Source organism: Pteropus alecto, unplaced genomic scaffold (genome assembly GCF_000325575.1).
Source record: "Pteropus alecto unplaced genomic scaffold, ASM32557v1 scaffold190, whole genome shotgun sequence".
NCBI lineage: Eukaryota > Metazoa > Chordata > Mammalia > Chiroptera > Pteropodidae > Pteropus > Pteropus alecto.
Genome location: NW_006430462.1, coordinates 3,688,391 through 3,704,662, shown reverse-complemented (window position 1 = coordinate 3,704,662; position 16,272 = coordinate 3,688,391). Strand labels below are relative to the sequence as shown.

Here is a 16,272-nt window from a genome sequence, read left to right as displayed (position 1 = left end):
CTTTCCCTATGGGTATCTCTCACAATCTCATATTTATCAAATAGTAACTTAGATCAGGGATCAGCAAACTACGGCCCACAAGACAAATCCAACCCTCTGCCTATTTTTATGCAATTTAAAAGCTAAGCGTGAATTTTACATTTTTAAATGGTTGGAAAAATTTTTAATGACATTTCATCACTTGTTAAAATTCTATAAAATTCAAATTTCAAAATCTATAATTAAAGTTTTATTGGAAAGAAGTCATGGCTATTATTTTTATCAAATGCTGCCTTTTTACAAACTTATTGAGATATAAGTCATGTATCTTAAATTCTATTTAAAGTGTACAATTTAATGGTTTTGAGCATATTCAGATTTGTGCAACCATCACTACACTCAATTTTAGAACATTTACATCACCTCAAAGAGAAACCTTATACTCTTTAGTTATCACTCTCCTATGCCCACAGCCTCTTTTCAGCCCTAGGTATCCATAAATCTACTTTCTATCTCTACAGATATCCCTATTCTAGACTTGCACATGAAAATAATCATAAATTGTGTGGTTGTTTGTGACCAGCTTCTTTCACTTATGTTTTCAAGGTTCATCCACGTTGTAGCATGTACTGGTACTTCATTTTTATTGCTAAATACCCCATTGTATTGATATACCACATTTTGTTCAGACAGTCATCAGCTGATGGACATTTAAATTGTTTCCACCTTTGGCTCTATGAACCGAAATACCTAAATTGGAGTAATAATACTGGGGGTGGGGGGCTAAAATAGGGTCAGGAGGTCATTAATTAGGGAAGTCAGACTTGTTCATATCAGCACCCAGATGAGGTTTGGACTTTTGTGCTTGCTGTAAAAGTACATCCTGGAATTTAACCCTCCTTGTTCCCATGCCAATGATTACTTTAGAATCTCACCACCTGGACCTGACCAATCTTTTTTGAACTAGCCATCACATCATGTTAAGTAGCCAATAGGAGAAGTTTCCTTTGCTCCAGATGTGGCTTTTGCCTTTATAAGCTCTGCCTTTGTCTTCCCCAGAGCACATTTCAGGTCTTCCCTTAATTTTGTGTTTCCCAGATTCAAATCCATTAAGACCCCAAGTAAACTTAATTTTTTTACACTGATCTATATGACTATCTTTATGCCAGTACCACACTATCTTGATTATGGTTGTTTTGTAAAAAGTTTTTAAATGAAGTGCTGAGTCTTCCTACTTTATTCTTTTCCAAGATTGTTTTAGCTATTCTGGGATCCTTGCAATTCAATTTGAATTTTAGAATCAACTTGTCAATTTCTACAAAGAAGAAAATTGGAATTCTGATAGGGATTGCATTGATTGTGTAAAGCAACTTGGGAAATATTGCCATCTTAACAATATTTTCTTATGATGCATGAACAAGGAATGTTTTTCCAATGGATCCATTGATTCCATTGATCATCTTTAATTTCTTTCAATGTTTTATAATTTTTCAGAATGTTTTACAATTTTGTTAAATTTATTCCCACATTATCTTATACTTTTTGATGCTATTATAAATAGAACTTTCTTAATTTCATTGTCAGATTGTTCATTAAAGGTATATAGAATTATAATTAATTTTTGTATATTGATCATGTATCCTGCAACCTTGCTAAACTCATTTATTAGTACTAACAGTTTTTTTCACTGGATTCTTTAGAGTCTGTAGTTAGCGAACACAGATAGTTATACTTATTCTGTTCCAGTATTAATGCCTTTTATTTCATTTTCTTGTCTAATTGTCCTGGCTAGAACCTCCAGTACAATGTTAAATAGAAGTGGCAAAGTGAACATCCTTGATTATTCCTAATCTTAGCGGGTAAGCATCCAGTGTTTCATCATTAAGTATATAAACTTTATACCACATGTGAAAATTAATTCAAAATGGATCAAAGACCTAAGTGTAAGAGCTAAAATTATAACACTTTTAGAAGAAAATACAGGGATAAAACTTTATGACTTTGGATTTGACATAGGATTCTTAGGTTTTTCAGGTGCTCTTTATCAGGTGGAAGAAGTTCCTTTTTATTCCTATTTTGTTGAGTGTTATGAAATACTGCTGGATTATGTCAAGGCTTTTTTTGCATCTATTGAGATGATCATGGATTTTTTTTTAATCTGTTGATATGACATAATATATTAATTGATTTGGGGATGTTAAATCAACCTTGATTCTTGGAATAAACCCAGATTATGGTATATAATTTGTTTTATATGTTGCTGGATTCAGTTTGCTAGCATTTTTGTTAAGGATTTTTACTTCCATATTCATAAGAGATTGGTCTCTTGTTTTCTTGTTATCTCTATCTGGTTTTGGTATCAGGGTAATGCTGGCTTCATTAAATAAGCTGAAAGGTGGTCTCTCTCTTTTTTTTGTTTTTAAGAGATTGTGAAAAGTTGGCATTAATTGTTCTTGAAATGTTTGGAAGAATTCAGTGGTGAAGCCATCTGGGCCTCTAGTAGGTAGAGACTGGGCTTTTCATTGTGGGTAGTATTTTTATAATTTACTCTCTTCAGTTGTTATAGATATATTCAGATTGTCTCTTCTCAAACCAATTTTGGTAGTTGGTGTCTTTCTAGGAATTTCTCCATTTCATTTAAGTTATCTAATTATTTGATGTATAACTGTTATTTTTCTTTTGGTTTCCTATGTGTTTCCTGTTTGTTTCTCTATTCCTTCTTTACTACTTGCTTTTACATTCAGTGACTATTTTTTAATGAAGCATTTAAACTTCTTTAATGATTTTTTTCCTGTTTTTTTTCCTACATATATATATTTTTAATGGTTACTCTAGAGTTTACCATATAAAAATCAGCTGTCTTATCAAAATCAGCTTCAGACTTATACCATCTTAATTCCAGTGATATTTTCCAGAAACTCCTCTATAGCTCCATTCCCTTCCCCTTTTTAATAGTATTATTGTTATATATATTACACCTATTAAAGTTACAAACCTGACAATACATTGTTGTAGTTATCACTTTGCCATCTGTAGTCATTTCCTTAGCCCATTACAGCTTTGCTCCCACCCATCTCTTTTCTGCTGTTATTGGTACGTATATTACATACATATTACATTTCTGTTATAGTCCCAACATATAGCATATGCATATTTTATATAATTGCTGTTTAAATCATTTGAGGAGAAAAATATGCATTTATACTCTTTTATAGTTAAATAATTACCTTTATTGGTGCTTTTTTAATGTGGATTTAAATTACTGAGATCACTTGCTTTTAGCCTTAACTTCATTTAGCGCTTCTTGTTAGGTGGGTCTTTGAGCAACAAATTCTCTGTTTCTGTTTATCTGAGAAAGTATTTCACCTTCATTCTTGAAACATCCTTTTCATTTATATTGTACTGGATATAGGATTCTCAGCTGACAAGTTTCTTCTTTTAGCACTTTGAAGAGGTCAACTGTTAATCTTATTGGGGTTCCCTTGTAAGTGCAGAGCCATTTCTCTCTTGCTGCTTTCAAGATTTTCTCCTTGCCTTTGACTTTCAGTTTTTTAAAAATATGTCTGTTTGTGAATCTCTTTGTGTTTATCCTCTTTGGAGGTCATTGAGCTTTCTGAATGTATAGGTTATTGTTTTCCAATAAATTTAAGAAGTTTCAGACATTATTTTTTAAAATATTTTTTCTCTCTCCTTTCCTTCTGGTATTCATGTATTCCCATTATACATGTTGGTGCACTCAATCTATCACATTTCTCTGCAGCTCTGTACACTTTTCTTCATTCTTTTTTCTCTCTACTCTTCAGCCTGCATAATTATATCAATCTATCTTTAAGTACACTAATTCTTTTCAACTCTTTGAACCCCTCTAGTGAATTTTTCATTTCAGTCATTGAACTTTCCGACTCCAGAATTTTAATTTGGTTCTTCTTAATAATTCTATCTCTTTATCAATATTCTATTTGATACAAAAATATCATTACACCTTCCTTTACTTCCTTAATCATGCTTTCCTTTAGTTCTGTGAACATATTTATAATGGCTACTTTGAAACTTTTTCATTAAATCTGACATCTGGTCACTCTCACAAGCATTTTCTGTTGCTAGTTTTTTTCTACTGTATGGGTCCTACTTCCTTGTTTCTTTGCATACCTCATAATTTTTTGTGGGAAACTAGACATTTTAGATATTATAGTAACCCTGGGGACTGGTGCCCGCTTTCCAGGGCATGTTACTGTTACTTGCTTGTTTATTTGTTTAGAGACTGACTGAACTGTTTCATTGAAATTTATTTCCTTCACAGTGTTAAGGCCTATGTTGTTGCTCCTCAGGGAGGTGCATCTTTGGATATGCCCACAGGTTTAGCAGGGCTCTCTTTTTCTTTCCCTGATCACGCTCAACTGTTAAACTCCACTAACTGTGGTATATTATTATTTTCCACAATGTTCTGGGGCAACCTGGATTGTTCTTAAGTATTCTTAGGCATAAACTACTCCATACTCTATTGCAAATGAAGTCACTACCTTTGGGAAGAAATTTGGAGCTTAGACAAATTCTCTCTCCAGGCAAAATCTATGAGCCCTTGGTAAAAGTGGGGAGGGGAATATACCAGCCTGAAGTCTTCTCAGTTTGCCTCTTCTGGCTGGAACCACCATCTTACAAGCTGAGGGTTGGGTAAGAGTAATTGGGGCCCAGAATTCTCAGTGTGCCACACCAAGGCACAATCCCCATTTCATAAATAGAAGCTGGGTGGAAGAAAGAAGCCCTATCTTTCAACTTCACTCAGTCTTAGCAACAAGTAATCTTGGGCAGGATGAGAAGCACTAAAGTCCTGCTCCTCCTGGGGAGAAAGCTTTCTGACTAGGGACTAGAGGGAAAGGGAGCCCTGTGTTCTGAGTTGCAGCAGTCTGAAGTAGAATCTCTACCTTGCTGAGCTGAGAGCTGGGAGGGTAGTAGTGGTCTTGGTTCAAATGCCACAAACTCTCACCTTCCCTACCAGATTTTTATGTATTTTCTTGAATGGATGTTTCTTCGCTTGATGACTGCCATTAGGACCATTTCCAGAGAGTTGAAATTGTTTTGTTTTTTAATAATTTTTACCAGTTTTACAGGGAACCAGGTCAGTGGAGCTCCTCACACTGTCCTGCTGGAAGTCAATCCTGCCTATAGCTGCTTTTGTGCTACAACGGTAGAGCTGAAGAGTTGAGTAGCTGCAACTGAGTGAGACCTTACGGCCTTCAAAGCTGAAAATATTTACTATCTGGCTTTTTACAGAAAAAGTTTGCCAACCCTTGACTTAGGTCCCTGCTTCCAATGCTGCTGGTTCACAGACCACACTTTGACTAGCGATGGCTTAAATTACTTGAAAGGCAGTACTATACGGGTTAAGAGCTTGATTCAAAACCCCACTTTGCCATTTACTAGATACGTGGTTGGGGTATCTACCTCATTGTGAGAATTAAAGGTGTGAATAGATGGCACTTAGAAAATATTCAAACGATAACTGTTATCACGATGGAAACTGTAAGGAAAATTTAAGTACAAGAAAGACATCATCTCATCCCTCAAAGAGTTTTTTCCCAGATAATGAAGTTCTGGAAAAGGCAAACAAGTATAGACTTTTCAATATAACGAAATAAGCTTTTAATACCTGAGGGTACATATTATCTATTGAAGTAAAAACTATAGAGCTGTAGCTTAATTTTGACACTGAAAACTAGAATTCGCTACCATTGATGCATCCAGCCTCTCGCTGTTAAAAATGAATGAAAACTTTCAGGAAGTGCTTTGAAACCCAAAAGCTCTAATGAAAAAGGCAGCAATTTATCTTTAATATGAAGATTTGGGCCTAGATGGCCCCTTCCGGTTCTGGCAGTCTCTACCTATGCTCAGAGATGATATAAACAGAATCCCTTAAGTTTCCACCTGGACTGTCACCGCGTCAGGGGTGCCTGGGTCGGTGCCGGACCCACACCAGGGCCCAGTGAGCGGGGATTCCTCCAGGCTCCCCTTCGCCGCAGCCCGTCGGGACTGCAGGCCGGTTACCTCGCAATTGAACTCCATCTCGGCGTCCATGGTGACGATCCGCACGGTGAACGTCTTGGGCTGCTTCCTCTTGAGAGAGCTGAAGCTCATGCGGGAAGCGATGGCCCCGGCCATGGTGCGGGGCTCAGGCCCGGGACCCTCGCGTCCCGAGGCCTACACTCTGGGACTGTTAGCCCCCCTGGAGAAGCTGTACAGGCCTCAGGGCCACCATGGTGGCCGGCCAGCAGTAACGGGATCTGTCTGGGGGGCGTGAGTCGCCAGCGGCCAGCATGGGCCGCGAGGACCCTGCCCCGGGAGCGGAAAAGGGGAGTTGCGGGGCGGGCCCTGACGGCCGTGAGGAAGGAATGCGAGCGGGGACGAACGAGGCGGACCCGGCCAGGCGCTCCAGGACTCGGGCCGGGGACGCTGAGGTCACCCAGGGACGCGGCCCCTAGACGGCGGCGGCCCAGATCGCGCGCGCCTCTCAGCGGCTGACGGAAGTCTCGGGGCCGCGCTGCAGCCGGGCGCGCACGTGCGCGCGTGGCTGTCACCGTCCTCACTCTGCGCACCCGCGGGTAGCGTCCCCTCCCTGCAGTTCCCCGCCAGCTCCCTGCCCCGCCCTCAGGCCCCGGAGGTCGCTACTCACGACACAACCTAACAGCGACTACCAGTCAGACGCAGCGATTGGCTTAGAATTCTGAAGGAGGCGGGACTTACACTCTCCGTGCCGCCTTCTTCAGAAGGACTCCACCAATTAGAAGTTCCACTCTAACGGGAGGCGCGGGCCTGAGCTCGGCGTTGACTGGCTATAGTGGCAGTCGCTCCAAATGCTTTTGTTAGTAGGGGGTACGCCTACTCTAGCAAAACTGGTTGAGGCAGCGGATCCCGGCGCGCCTTTCCTCGGAAACCACATACAGCCTGGCCCCAGGGCGCAGGAGCGGGGTTCCTCCCGGGTCCAGTTAGGATCTGTCGTTCAGATCATGTTCGCTCCAAGTGTTACGCCTCAGGGAGTTGTGTTTCTGACACCCGGTGGAAAAATCCTGTTTGGCACTTAATAATCATGTATTGACCTCTATTTCTCAAACTTTTAGTTTTTAAAAAAATATTTATTTATTTTTTAAACTAAGTTTATTGGGGTAACATTGGTTAATACAATTATATAATTTTCAGGTGTACATTATAATTTGACATCTGTATGTTCTACTATGTCAAACTTTTAAATCACTTGTGGAGGCTGCTTAGGTTGTTGGCACTCTCCCCCAGATCCTTCTGCTGCTCTTCAGGAGATATATTACGAAGGAGTGGATAATAATTGTGCCTATCTCATGGGGTAGTTGACGAATTTAAGCGAGTTAATACGAAGCTTTAGAACGATGGCTGGCACAAACTAGTTTTAATCCTATGCGATTGCTGTTTTTCTAGATGCAAAAGGGTCAAAATGAAAACATTTCTCATTTTTGTACTCTGATTTCTATTTTTGAACCATATACGTGTATTATTTGTTTCTTACATGTTATCGAAGTTTATAACTAGTGTGGATGAAGTGGGGAAATATAACTCTATTTAAAGACTAAATCCTATTTTTAAATAGCTCTTAAGGATTGAATAGAAACAATTTCCTGTGTTTTAAGTGAACAGTAAGGACTCCACAAATGTTAATCACCACCTCTTCTCTACAATGGAAGAAGCAGAGGCTCAGCGGGACAGCCACTGGCTGGCTATCACTCAGACAGTGAAAGGTGAAACCTGGACTGGAACCCAGGTCTGTTCCACCCAGAGCCTGCTGGTATTAGCACTGCACTGCCTTGTTTCTCAAGTTGTTGTTGCCAAATTGCTCCACGTTGTAGCCCCAAGAGCCATGAACTACAGTTTTGGGCCATTCTGACACTCTAGCTAAAACTGTACTAATAGCGTAAGTCTAACTCTCCCTCACAGGCCCCTGCCGTGCCATGAAGCACCAGCCAGGCCCCAGGCATCATTTGCTGGCACACCCAGAGAAGCTGCTGTGGAAGAACTTTATGTCCTGTCTGCTGCTAGCAGATTCTCCCCAACAAACTGATTGTTTGGGAAAATATGGGCTTGGCGTTGAAGTGTCTTCGTTTTCATTGCTTCAGTTCTTCCCTGCAGGTGGGAGAATCAGGCTGGATTCTCCTATGAGCTCCCCACCAGGACAACAAATCGGGGCTTTAACCCAGGGCTAAGACTGCTGACAGAAAATACCTAAGTTACTCTGGGAACCTACTGAACAATAATAGCAAGTGGAGGTGGATCAGACAGCGGGGGCTAAAAATGACATTGATGGCCAGTAATAGCTCATTTTTATGGAAGGCTTTCTAGGTGTTATGCATGGAGCTAATTGGCCAAACACGCCAAATTTAAACATTCCTACGGAGACATCCAGGTAGATATATGGGTCTGGATCTCAGAAGGGAGGCCAGGGCTGGGAATAAAAGTAGACATGATGAAATATTATTCTGGCATTAAAAGTGCCATTCACAAAGAATAAACAGAGATAATAATAGTACCTACCAGATAGGATTTGAAAAAGAATATTTCAGGTACAGTTTGTTAAGAAAGATCTGACACACAGATACCAGTTAGTAAATATTTGTTGAATGAATAAGTAAAGGACACAAAGAAATACTTATGGTTGCAACTACGGGAACAATAGTAATAGCTACCGTATATTAAAGGCTTTCATATCAAGCACTCTGCAAAGTGCTTTGTATGCTTTATTTCTTTTGATCAAACCCCTATTTGGTAAGTATTATATCCCTGGTTTATACATGAGGAAACTGGCTAAGGCTGAAATGAAGGAACTTATCCAAGATCATAACTGGTAGAGATGTAATTTTAATCCAGGATGCAGTTTTAAAACAGTCCGGGACTGTTTTAATCCAGATCTCACATGACTTACATTTTGTTTCTCCATTCTTCTAGAAGATCAGTGGTTTTCAAAGTCAGGTCTCTTCTTTCCAGGGGACATTTGTCAATGTCTGGAAATTTTTATTGTTTGCCAGAACTAGGGGTTGCTCCCGTCCTCTATTGGTAAAAGCTAAGGATGCTATTAAACATCTCAAAATGCACAGGACAACCCCCCACGACCAAGAATTATCCAGCCCAAAGTATCAATAGTGCCAAAATAAAGAAATCCTGCTCTAGAGCAATGAGTCTTTAATTTTTTTTTAGTCAAAAACTCTAGAGAATCTGGTGAAACCACCAGAGTCTCTCCTCAAAGGAATGCACACGTGTATAAAATTTTGCATATGGTGTTAAAAGGTTCATTGAAAGACTTGTCTAAAACACATCTATGAACCCCAGATTAAACCAATTCATCTCACCAATTAAATCAACTGTCCTAGATGTATATGTGAATTCTAGATTGTGACCCCTCTGCCAAAAACGGGACTCTGTTTTTGGCCACTTGCAGAATTACTTTTACTGCACATTGGCACGAAGCCAATGTCCTGCACTGAGGATATTATACATAACTGCCCCAAGGAACTCTGTCTTTATGGTAGAGATTTAGCTGACAAAGCTTCACACAGCATTCTTTCTATGGAGACCCACAAGAGAAATTGCACTCCAGCACTCATGAGAGACTGGCTTGCTTTTTTATTTTTTAAATAACTTATTGTATTTTTCCTTATTTTACAAGCAATCCACATGTATTATAAAAAAAGAAATCAAAAACTAGCATTGTGGTAGGCATAATTCTAAAATATGCCCCAGTGGTCCACAGCCTTTTATAATCCTCCCCTTTGGGTGTGAGCAAGATCTATGAATATGATGGAATATTATTTCTGTGACTATGTTACTGTATATGGCAAAAGGAATTTTTGCAGATGTAATCTCTAATCAGTTGTATGCATCGAAAGGGAGATTATCCTGGGTGAGACTGATTTAATCGGGTGACTCTTAGAAAATCTAGAAGTCAGAGATGGAGAGAATCAGAGAGCTGAGCTCTTGCTGACTTGGAAGAAAGCAAGCATCCATGTTGTGAACTGCCTATGGGGCCACATAGCAAGAAACTCTGGATGGCCTCTGGGAGCAGAAAGTAGTCCCCATCTGACAGCAAGAAAACAGGGATTATGGTCCTACAACCACAAGCAGCTGGAATCTGCCAATAACCTAAATGAGCTAGCAAGAAGATCCTGAGCTTCAGTTGAGAACCGTGGTATGGCCGACACCTTGATTACAGCCCTTTGAAACCCTGAGCAGAAGATCATGTTAGGCCATGCCTGGAATCCATATCCTGGATTCCAGACTCATTCCAGACCCATGAGATAAATGTAATTACCACTAAAATTGTGATAATTTGTTACACAGCAATAGAAAGAAAGAAAAGGCAGAAAGAAAAACCAATTTTAACTTGCATAATACAATGGTCCACTGCTTTTATATAGGACATATTGTTTCATGATTTGCTAATTTTTTACTCACTAATGTTATGAATATTTTTCCATATCATTAAATATTCTATAATATAATATTCTAAGGGCTGCTTCAGATCCTATGTATGGATGTAACTGTCTGGAGTTCTTTTTTCTCTCCTAACACATCGTGAAACATGTAACGGATCTTGTTTCCTTCTTGGAGTTTTCTGTTAGGAAGCCCAGAGCCAAATTTGAATTCACCCTTGGCAGTAATACCTGGTCTTGCCTTATCTTTGGCTTCATCTTATTTTTCCTGCCCTTATTCCTCACTTTGCAGTAATCTTTCCCCCGCCTACTTACTGTTCATTTGTTGCACTAGCTGTTTTCTTTGTATACCCTTATGAATCTCTTACTTAAAGGCTATTTTTATTTATTTGTTTTTCTTAGGTCAATGTATAACATAGTGTTTCTTACATATATATAATTTTTAAACTTTTATTTTGAACTAATATTAAAGTTTGTAAAGATAGTAGTTTCTCTATATCCTTCACTCAGCTTCCCCAAATAACATCTTACTTAATCACAATACAATTATCAGAATCAAGAAATTAACATTGATACACTACTATTAGCTAAAGTAAAGATCTTATTCAAATTTCACCAGTGTTTCTACTGCTGACATTTTCTGTACCAAGATCCTATCCAGGATCTTACATAATAACATTTGGTTGTTTCTCTGTAGTCTCCTGCAGTCTGTAATAATTCCTGTCTTTCCTTATTTTTCATTTTGACACTTTTAATGAGTATCTGCCAAGTGTCTGTTCAGTTCAGGTTTGTCTTATATTTTCTCCTATGATTGTACTGATATTTTAGTCCAATTTTCCCAAGCTGCACCACATTCTTTTGGGAGTACAGCAGAGACAGAAACTAAGCAAACTAAGAAGTTCTGGGCTGTCTGCAGACTGAGGCTCAGGAAGGTAACTTGATTCATTCAACGTCACCTGACTCAGGTGACCTGGGACCTAAGACTTCTGAGGCCATGACCAAGATGCATTCCAAAGTGCTATCTGGAGGCACTGCACCTGAATGAAAGCAGGCTGCAGGCAACAACTCGCATCTGAAATAACAGTGGGAAAGAACCTAGAACACCTTAGGAAATCACTAGTACTTACCCTGTTCCATTCAGCCCTGGAATTGAAGAATTTTGAATTTTCCCTTGAATTTGACAGGTTGCTCAAATGGCTTTCAGAACTCAGGGAAACACTTGGCTTTATTATATATTAAAGATACAAATGTACAGCCAGATGAAGAAAGATACATAGAACAAGGTCTATAAGGGTACGAGAAGGGCTCCTGCTTCTCCCTGTGGCGTTGGGGTGCACCACTTTCCCAGCACATGAATGTGTTCACCAACCCGGAAGTTCTCTGAACCCCTTACAGGTGAGATTTTTATGGCAGCTTCACCATACAGACATGATCGAGCACCGTGTCAGGAACCAGGGTTAAAGATTAAATATTTCAACAAAAAGTGCTACTAGTGCTCTTATCACTTAGGAAATTACGAGAGTTTTAAGAGCTTTGTGCCAGGAGCCAGAGGCAGAGACTAAATATATATTTTCTATTATTTCACAGGACACAATTCAACCCATAACACTCTCCTTCCAGGGGCGGACTCCAGCAGCCATATTTATGCCAGGATGGCTGGGGAGGTCCAGGAGATTCACATTTTTCAGGAAGAATGTCTTCTGTAAACTTCACATGATTTAAAAGTTTGTATTCCAAACCTTTTTTTCCCCCAAAGGAATGAATGTAAAGTAGGCAACGATTTCACACAGCTCATACATCTATGACTATCTTGCCATAATTTCACTTTTGATGCTGCTTTGTATTTTTGCAGCATTATCTGTACTCACTGGCACTCTCCTGAATTAACAGCACCACCTGTCACAGAGATGGTTCAGTCTTCTTTAAGGTGTTTTATCACATCCAATATCCTCTCCAAAGGGGATAAGTTTTTCAGCACTAGCATCTCTACTTCGTGAATTTATGAATGATGTTGTTATTATAGCTTTTTTAAGTGGTTTATAATGACAGTGAATGGCAAAATAACAGCTCAATAGTCACATAAAGCAATTGCTAGAGTCCAAAGCACACTAACAACAGTGATTTGCTCCATAATGACAACAGTGTGGTCATTTGTTTCCTGGCTATGGTGGCGCCGCCTTGTGGCAGTAGCATAAACACAGTTCGTAATTCATTCCATCACGACCTCTTTGAAATTGTTTGATACCTAAAGAGTTAAAATGATTTCTTTTTCTGGGATTTGCATGATTTCCAATTTATCCAGGGAATGGCACTTTGTTAATGTTTTTATGTGGCACTGTGTCAAAGTCATATAATTCATATCTGCATATGATGCATCCCACAGAAAGGCTGGGACTTGGCACTGTGGCTCATGCTCCAGCTGAGATAGAAAAGCTTTCTTGTCCCTGTCATTCCGGTTTGGGGTCCCACAGGAGCTGGGGGATACAATTCTGAGAGCAGTTGGGCCTGAGCATAAAAGCCCATTTATAAGGAACGGGTGACACTGCCATGGCTGGGTAATTTGTCTCTTTGCTCTCCTGCAGCCTATTCAGTGATGATCTATTTGTCCCAGAGAATAGATGATGGCAGGTTTGTCCATATTTTACACTTATGAACCTGCCTGCTCCTTTCTGCCCAGTGCTGCCCATCTGTCTTTGTCCCTGGCTTCTCTCATTTCATTTCACAAATTGGGCAACAAGCCTTGGCACTGAATTATGAAGGCAGATTCCATGAGAGCAGCTTTCGGAAAGAAGGGAGAGAGAAGAGATGAATCAGTTCCCTGCAGAGAGGTTTGGGGGGAAAAAAAGATGTCACAGACTCAGTGGTAGAACAGAAGGGACCTCAAAGAGGAAAGAGAGGGAGAGAGCCTAGGACAGAAGACAATAGTGCTGGAGATTCCCGCTCATAGAAGACTACTTGAAGAGCTAAGTCCAACCCCAATAATTAAGTTGGGCCTAGTGCAAAGCCTAATTGTGGTAGCCAGCCTCCAAGATGGCCCCCGTGACTCTTGCATGTTGGTATTCACACCCTTGTAAAGCCCCATCCCACACTGAGCAGGGCTGATATGTGTAACCAATAGGATATGCAGAAATGACAGCATGACTTCCAAGGCCAGGTTATAAAAGTTCTTGAAGTTTCCACCTTATTCTCCTTTAGATCTCTCACTCTGGGGGAAGCCAGCTGCTATGTCATGAAGACACCCAAGCAGTGCCTGGAAAACCCCATGTGGCAAGAATCTGAGGCCCTTGGCCAAAAACCAGCACTAACTTGCCAGGTATGTTAAGTACCTTGCCTTGGAAGCAGATCCCACAGCTCCAGTCAAGCCCTCACATCCCAAGTTGACATCTTGACTGTGACATTGTGGGAGACCCTAAGCCAGAAGCAGTCCAGCTAACCACTCACTTCTGAATTCCTGACCCATTTGGAACCGTGTGAGATAATAAATGTTTATTGTTTCAAGCTGCTAAATTTTGGGGTAATTTGTTCTACAGTAATTGGAAATGGTCTAATTCCTTATTTGTGAAGTTGTTGTCCAACATTTATCTGGTTTGCTGCCCAGAATACACAGTCCATGGGGCAGGAACCCACTCATACCAGCTGCTCTGTTAACTGGTATTGCACGTCGCTGAGTGCCACAAAGAGAGCCCCCTGCCCTACTCTTTTAAGCAGGGTAAATGGAGTTAGTTAAGCAACAAAATACTCTAGGATAGAGTGGGTGTGTGTCCTGGGGAGAGGGATAGGGCCACAATTAGGACGACCAAACCTCCTGGTTTCTCAGGGACAGAGGGGTTTCCTGGGAGGGGGTACTTTCAGTGCTAAACTGAAACAGTCTGGGGTAAACTGAAATGAGTTGGTCACCCTAGCAGGGGTGGGTTGGCTGTTCTCAAAGCTTCACTTCCAGTGAGCTGCCATACTATGGTTCATATGGCATGGGGAGGGAGACCCATTGCTCATCTCTCTGGGTCAGGGGTGGGAGCCTGCTTCTGGAACCACCTATTTGATCCTCCTGCCACACTTAAGTGGGAGGAAATGGGATAATCCTCTCTGGAAATGCCTAGACCAGAATGAGGAGGCTGCAGGTCAACACTCCTCATTCTTCCTGACAGAAGCAGCCAGAAACACCAAGAATTTGAAGAACTCTTAACCTAGACCTGGAGGCCAGCCTCTTCCTGTCCATGGGTCCTAGCTTCCTATGGCTTCATTGCCAAATCCCCTCTGTCACATGGCCAATGAGTTGCTACTATGCAGCCTCTCCTCTGTTGGCATAACCAGTGGCAGGTCATCAAGGCTGCCCACGCCATTGTTAGAAAAGTATCCCTTGTACTGAGTGAGAAGCTGCCTCCACATAATTTCCACCCTTTAATTATGTTCAGTTGCACCGAACAATTTGAAACTATTTCTTCTTGGCGGTCCTTTTACATACTATGCCCACATTGCTTTCTCAGCCTAAAGTACTCCTTGCCCTGCTCCCTTTTTCTGGAAATTCTCCCGGTTTATCCTTTAAAGCTTAGGTCTAAAGTCAGGCCTATTGTGAGGCCCAGTGGAGGCAGTCACTTCCACCTTTCCACACCTGCCACACTCAGATCCTAAGGGACAGGCAGCTCTACTGAATGACACCAGTGGCTTCTTATTTGCTGCACTTCCATCTACCCACCTGGGCTTTTCATGAGTCACTGTCATTGGGAATCCTCTGATCACACTGACTTCCAGAATGAAGACCTCACTCCCTTTTTGGTCCCTCTGTAAACCCCAAGGAACCGCCAGGCCCAGCTGTGTCTCTAACCCGTCTCTGTGCCTCTTCTTTGTAAACACAGCTCACTTCTGCCTGGTGCTGCCACAGCGCCACACTGTTTATTCATTTCATTTATTTTGATAATTCTGCCTATTTTGACAATTGATTCAGGTTTTCCATCTATCATGGTGATATAGTTTCCTTTTTAAATAAATTACACATAGAATACACATTCATTGTATTGATTTTAGAAAACATGGGGGGAAATCATAGTTCAAATCTCATTTTCTTATAGAAGTCATCACTGACTCTCAAAGTCTCTATAGGACCTCTCTTTTTCTCTTCCTCCCCGTTATAAGTCCTCATAACTCCCCATACTTCTTCATAGCCTCTACCGCAATTGGCAAAGATATCTTTGTGTATATTTTTCACTTATTCGGTAAATATTTTATGTATCAGGAAGGAGAGGTGAGGAGAAAAAGGCCTAAGACGTCTGCTCTGGAGGGGCTCAAAGTCAGCGCTGATTTGATTTTGGTCTCTCTTTTGAGACTTGTATCCCAAAAGGGCTGGGGGCTTGTTCTGCCCATCTTTGGTGTTTTACAGCCTAGCACATATGCTAGCCAGGCTGACTCAATATTTGCTGAAGGAATCACAAAATTAATGCCTCCCCTCACTCCTCCACCCCAAACATACCAGGAGGGAGATGGAGTCAACAAGTAGACATTGTTGGGGGGGGTGCCTCCACGTGAATAACTCCTGGGGCACCCTGTGATGCTTACAATCCTGCTGATGTCTGTGATATGGGGCGGGGGGATTGTGGGCTGAGAAGGAATTAGTTTGGAAGACAGACAAAAGATCTGGGCAAGGCAGGAGGAGGGTGTGAGGTTCCAGGAGGACCAGGCAGAGATGGTAAAGAGGGATAGAAAGAGAAAGAGAGATGATGGAAGGCATCTCTCGTCCTCCTGTATTAAATTGTTAGGGGGTTGTTTCTTTAATAATGTGATAAACACTGTGGACCTACTCCTTGGAAAAATGCACAATTTCAGGGGGCTTACTGACCCCTTGTCCCTTGTCCTTGAA

General features: G+C 40.9%; 1 protein-coding gene across 1 annotated transcript in view; it reads right to left on the bottom strand.

The window, feature by feature from the left end:
- Window positions 1-6,135, bottom strand: part of NF2 (neurofibromin 2) — a 70,180-nt gene extending 64,045 nt beyond the window's left edge. Inside the window, 1 exon segment of the mRNA XM_015591015.2 lies at window positions 6,022-6,135. Within this exon segment, the coding sequence (XP_015446501.1) occupies window positions 6,022-6,135 (114 nt within the window).
- Window positions 6,136-16,272: the final 10,137 nt, after the last annotated feature.